General features: G+C 31.0%; 1 protein-coding gene across 1 annotated transcript; it reads right to left on the minus strand.

The window, feature by feature from the left end:
- Positions 1–1,925: 1,925 nt before the first annotated feature.
- LOC106713622 (store-operated calcium entry regulator STIMATE) lies at positions 1,926–5,080 on the minus strand. The gene is made up of 6 exons (XM_014506458.2): positions 4,924–5,080; positions 4,393–4,537; positions 4,084–4,205; positions 3,342–3,541; positions 3,103–3,177; positions 1,926–2,114 (listed from the first exon to the last, which is right to left on the minus strand). Exons 1-6 carry the CDS (start codon positions 5,045–5,047, stop codon positions 2,025–2,027), a joined length of 756 nt encoding a protein of 251 aa, XP_014361944.1. The 5' UTR covers positions 5,048–5,080; the 3' UTR covers positions 1,926–2,024.
- Between the last annotated feature and the right edge of the window lie 1,158 nt (positions 5,081–6,238).

Below are 6,238 nucleotides of genomic sequence, written 5' to 3' on the forward strand. Positions count from 1 at the left end.
GAATTTAATGGGCCTTGCATAAATGTTTGTGACAATTGCCTTTGTATCGTCATCTTCAGTTATGTCAAAATTGGTATGAGATTTTTGGTATACTTTACAAATTTTAATACAAATTTTGACGATGATGATTTTTTTATATTACAAGGTGGCAAACGAGCAAGCGACCACATGAATTCGCCGAACGCGAGACGCACAAAAAGAGAATATTTAACCTTCCTATGCATCTCATCCTCGATCAAATCCACCTCTTCTTCCCATCCTTTCCTAATAAGAAAAGGGATGTGAAGGGAAAGAGGACTAAAATTAGGCACCACACTCATCACACGAAACGCGGGATTACTTCCACTTCGCGTTTGTCTTCTGTGGGGTCGTGGTATTTCACAAGTCAATTCGTGCAACAGATGTTGTTGTTGCTGGCATCTACCACTGTTAAAGTTGTCATAAATAATCGTGCTAGACCCAATGTTGCAATTCTTTATATTTGTGAAATATTAAAGATCTTCATTGAAATAATTATTTTCAACACTAAAATATGTTAGAATTATATATACCACTAATTCAAAATTAATATCACATAAGATTTAGTATAAGGAATGTAAAGTTTATAAAACATTTTTGGTATCTTTTATCATAGACAATGAGGTCCAAAATAATAAACATGGTTTTACATAAAATAGTTGAATACGAGAAAGCACTTCCTGTTTTCTGACTACCGCAGTTTTTTCACTTGTAAATCAATAAATTACTGTTTTTAACATACTTGGAAAGAATAATTTTCTACCTACTTAACTGTCCACAATTCCGAAACATCTGTACAACATAAAAAACCGTCTCTGTTTATATGGATGATAAGTTTGAGACTAAGTAAGTATTTGAACCATTGTTTAAACTGTTTGCTTGGTTATTTAGTTTTCCATATTTATTGTTAGTTTCCTCCATAGACATATGACATTGTGAGGAGTAGACTTTCAAAAGGAGACATCTTCATTTTCATGTTAATTTGGATAATTCTTTTTTTGCACTTATTTCACTCAGTCTTTATTCGATGTTACACTTTTATTGAAACAAATGGCACTCTAAATGGACATGTATTGAACACTTACTAATGTAAGTACACGCCATTTTAGGAACAATACCAAATACCCACAATAAAAAAAAGCATTACAAAAATATTTTATGTATTATATATGAAGCTGTGGCCCATTTGTACATAATTATATTTATATACATTTTCTAGCATTAAATGAGTATACAATTGTGAATATAAGATCCAATTTTCATTTAGCGTCTGACCGCGAGAGGTCGCTCTATATACACGAGTATTTGTATTTCCACTGGCGCTAAGTGGAAATAGTCACTAAGTTCTTTAATAGCATAACCAAATAACACAATTAAAAAGAAACCCATATTACTTATTATCCTAACTTATGTAGATATGCTTATATAAAAATAAACATACCAATTTGGGTATTTGATTATTCAGCAACATTAACAACTTATTACAAGATTACAGATTAAAAACGCTTACACATCTTAATATAACGGTGTTTTTTATTACACAATATCTTATAATCTTTGATATAGGATTTATAAAGATCCACTAACTTGCCCTAATAATTATTAAAAATAGCTGCAATGACTTGAGATGTAAAATATTTAACTTAATGAAAATCCCTTTGATAAAAATTACTAAGGAAAAATAAAAAAAATCCTTTGTTTAAATTTAATTCGGATACCTTTGCGATATGTTTAGTGATTCTTCGATATACATATATAAAAAGCGTTTTCTTTTCAATCGAATCTATTATTGTAGTTCGAATCGAATACAACTTTTTTGGAAACTAAATAATAATTGAATAGACTAAATTAAAAATCAATAGCAGTATCAAAAATACCCAAATATATTAAAAATTAAAATAGGAAAAATATTATGCAAAAAGGAACAAAGGCAAGTCAGTAATTTCGAGTACATAAGATAAGGAGATTGCCAATTAAGCCCGGAACATAATGGGCCTGTTATTGGGTCATACGTTGGCACCAAGCAGTCTCTCATCTGCAGATTGCTCCTCGTCTTCTGATCCAGACTTATCTTTCTTTATTGATTGATATCGTACCTGTTTAAATGCATTCCTTATAAGTTTCAACTCATTGACTTTGGAGGGGGAGGGGTAAGGAAAAAATAGTAAAATAAAAATTCAATAAAAATAAAAATATCAATTTTAGTTGTTTAAATGTAGTTTAAATTTTACTTCAAATAAACGTTTAACAGTTATTAAGATAATAAGTTAATTAATAATAATTAACTTATTAAGTTAATTAGTTAGTTAATAACAATTAACTTGTTAAGTTAATTAGTTAGTTAATAATAAGTAACTTACTAAGTTAATTTGTTAGTTAATAATAATTAACTTATTAAGTTAATTAGTTAGTTACTAATTATAAAAAGTAGCATAAAATAGATCAGGAAATATGTTCATGGAGATAGTGAATTAAACAAAATTAAATCATAAATAAATACATTTACAAGAAGACTTGTATAATGATGAATATTCAGTGTCATTCTTTTTGGAACAAACAGAGATAGCAATAGTGTTTCTAATACAACAGTCACGTCATTTGAAATTTAACAATACAAAGGACTAAGGTCCTTCGTACACAAGGCAATGGAAATCGTTAAAACTAATATTGTAAAGTTGCGTCGTACAAATCGCGTTGCGCGCACACAATGTTGAAGCATCGACGCGAGTCGTGTATTCGGTCATTACAGAGAGCGACTACATTTCAACTGTATAGATTTGGTCTGCCATTTTGAAAATAGCAGCGACTTTTTTTACGATCTTGAAAAAAATTGCTTTGTAAGTAATTGTCTTTGGCGATGACAGATAGAAATGTCGTTGACGCGCGCTGTGTATGAACCTTTAAGATATTCTATTACGTAAGTCGCTTAACGACTTAAATCGCCGGGTTTCAAAGATTTAGGTTGCCTTGTGTACGTAATAAAATGGCTTCAGTAAATTCTAATAGAATTTATCGAAGTTTATCTGCTAAAAGGTCAAGGAGTTGAAACTTGTAAACATAATTATATATGTTAATAGTACATACCTTAGTCTTTATCTTAGAACTCACTCCTCTCGGATGATACATTAGGAAATTATCCGTAACCCAGAATATCAATATCTGAAATAAAGCAAACCGTAATACATGTAACAAATTTAATTTCATTTTAATTTATTTTTAACTAAGTATATACAATTATGATTAACTTGTACAAATACAGTAATAATATATTTGTAATTCTACAATACATCTGTGTACAACAAGTAGAAGTTTAAAAAACTTACATTAACAAAGAAAGGAATGATGAGCATAACAACAGCGAGCTCCAAACGTGGATCGGAAACTGGCGAGAGTCGAAGTGTTGAGAGTACGGCTACCACGGGCGGAAGTCGAAGTACTAGAGCTAGTACAGATTTGGCAAATGTCGCCAATGCCGCATATAGAATACACTGGCATATCCATGCTGCACACATTGGGGGTTTGCCTGGAAAGAAATAAAAGTGAATAAAAACAATTTTAATTATTTTAAATCTAAACTAAGGGGCTCCCTTAGTGACTAAACACCAATCATAGTCATGGGGTAACTAAATATTAGTAACTTTAACCTCATATGTTTACATATATTTTGAAATTATTATAAATGTTAATTTTCTATTATTATAAATGTGAATATTTGGATGGTTGTATGGATGTTTGTTTGAAGATATCTCCAGAATGGCTCCATGGATCTAGCATAAATTTGGCATATAAGTAGAATAAAGTCTGGAAGAACACAGGTTACTAATTATGTTTTTTTAATCCTGCACAGGAGTCGCGGGTGACAGCTAGTCTTTATATATAAAGGAAAGTCATGTTAGTTACAATATTTATAATTCAAGAATGGTTGAACCAGTTTGGCTGAAAATTAAAGGGGAGGTAGGTTATGAACCAGGAGATGGACATAGAATATTTTTATCCCATTTTTATTTTTCTTTATTTTTTTATTTGTCCCGGTCAAAAGCTAATTTAAGATAAATATTGACTCACCATATTCTCCAAAATTTATAAGTGGAATATCATAAGTCCTGGCGCAATACTGAGCCAGTCTTATTCCAGCCCATATTATAAGCAAACCTAATGTTGAGTCCAACATAAAGTTCACTATATACCTGTAAGAATAAAATATTTTAAACAATAAATCACTTATGTAAAATGGATTAAACATATAAATATAATTAGCATATCTACTTAGTGCAAGTAAACAAAGTTAAGAATTAGTTGTTTTTGCTAGATAAAAATACATTTACAAATATACATTTGTCTAAAATGTATTTTGCAATTATATTGTATTCTTACCATGTGCATGGATTTCCTGTGAGATGTGGTGATAACCATACATTAGCTGCATGTATGATGAGGGCACCTAAACCTTGCTTTGATGTATCATAGAACCAGATCAACCATGGTCTTCTAGCATAGCGGGGTTCACAAAATCTTTTACCTAAACAAAACATCACTTATTAAAGACTAAATAAAGTTTATTTAGGATTTACAAGAAAAATACTGTTTTTAAATTAAGGCAAAGTTATTGTATTGCATTTATTTATTTATTAAAGAAATACATTTATTGTTATTATATTCCTGCTCTTAGTGACGTCTTAAAGTTAAATGTAGTTTAGGTTTTGAAAAAAAAAAATTCTGGAGAATTGTGAAAATGTTCTCATAGTTATGAGTAATTATGAATTTCAGCGATTCTATTTTTAAAGCATTTCAAGAAATTGAATTAAGAAAATTGGGTAAATTTATGAATTTAAGATTATGACATTGGCTCATTGGCAATATGTTGAACTTCGCAACAAGTAAAGGACAAAAGTGTCGCAATCTTACCAATTAGGCATGTAAAAGCCAAAACAGCTAGCAAAAACTGCATAAACCATCCATAAGTATCAGTTAGTGCGTCTTTGGAGCAATGAAGCTCCGACCAATAAATATAATCGGAACTGTTATTCATTTTTCATTTCTTATTAAAATATCGATGAAAAGAATCAAGAAGATTTTTTAGACAACAAAAAAATTTAACATATTTACACCAACGAGTAACTCTAAAAACTTCACATAAAATGATGTACAGTACAAATTTTTTCAGCGTTTCATTTAATTTCAAAATAAAAAAAGTCGTAAATTCGATTCGCTATTTAACTTTAACACCTGACATTTGACATTTGAAGTTTGGACATTTGTCAAACATAAACAATTCATTTATGCTTATATTTTAGCAAGGCATGCACACTAAAGTTTTCGCCGTGCAGCGGAAAATATTAAAATTTTAAATTGTAGAACAAAAAAATTGTAATTGTGTTCTGATTTAGGCGAATTTCAAATTCAAGAGTATGTTCTGCGTTTACCCTTAAATAATTATCACCACTACTGCTTCCAGTATAAATATTTTGTTAAATATTTGTATAGTCTAATAATAGCTTGCGGTAAAAGGGTTGACATATGTTTAAGCATAAAATAATGGAAAATGGGACACTGTATTAGTATTTTATGGTCAGGCCCTTAAAGTCCAAGTAAATGTAGGAAACATTAACATAGTCTATTAGAGCTTTTTATTCGGTGTCAGAAGTATGAAGTACCACGGGGAGTGTTCCGAAGAACTGTTTGGAACGATTCCTGCCGCCGAGTTTCGTCATCGGACGACCCGACAGACCGCCAGGTACCATCCATACCATCTGGATGGCTGGCATTCCACAACAGTGCGGTTCTCGCGAAATTTCTTGCCGCGCACGGCCGCGTTGTGGAATGGTCTGTCCTCGGCGGTATTTCCAAACCAGTACGACTTAGGGTCCTTCAAGAAGCGAGCGTATCACCATCTCAAAGGCCGGCAACGCATTTGCGATTCCTCTGGTATTGCAGATGTCCATGGGCGTCGATGAACACCTTGGTGTTCCCGCTGCTCGTTTGCCCCCTTCTCTTATAAAAAAAAAAAATCTTTTAATTAAGTCTATAAATTAAATAAAAATTTATGTTAAAAAAATCGATTAGTGAAAGCACAATACGTAACTTACAAATATTTTGAACATTAAAAATTAAAACTTTAACTCGAGAACTTCTCAAAAAAACAATTTAATGGTTAATTTTTTTCGAGCAATATTAATTATAACATTCCTAACATTCAACCATTCAACATTCAAAATTACCA

Source organism: Papilio machaon, chromosome 16, assembly GCF_912999745.1.
Source record: "Papilio machaon chromosome 16, ilPapMach1.1, whole genome shotgun sequence".
Taxonomy (NCBI): domain Eukaryota; kingdom Metazoa; phylum Arthropoda; class Insecta; order Lepidoptera; family Papilionidae; genus Papilio; species Papilio machaon.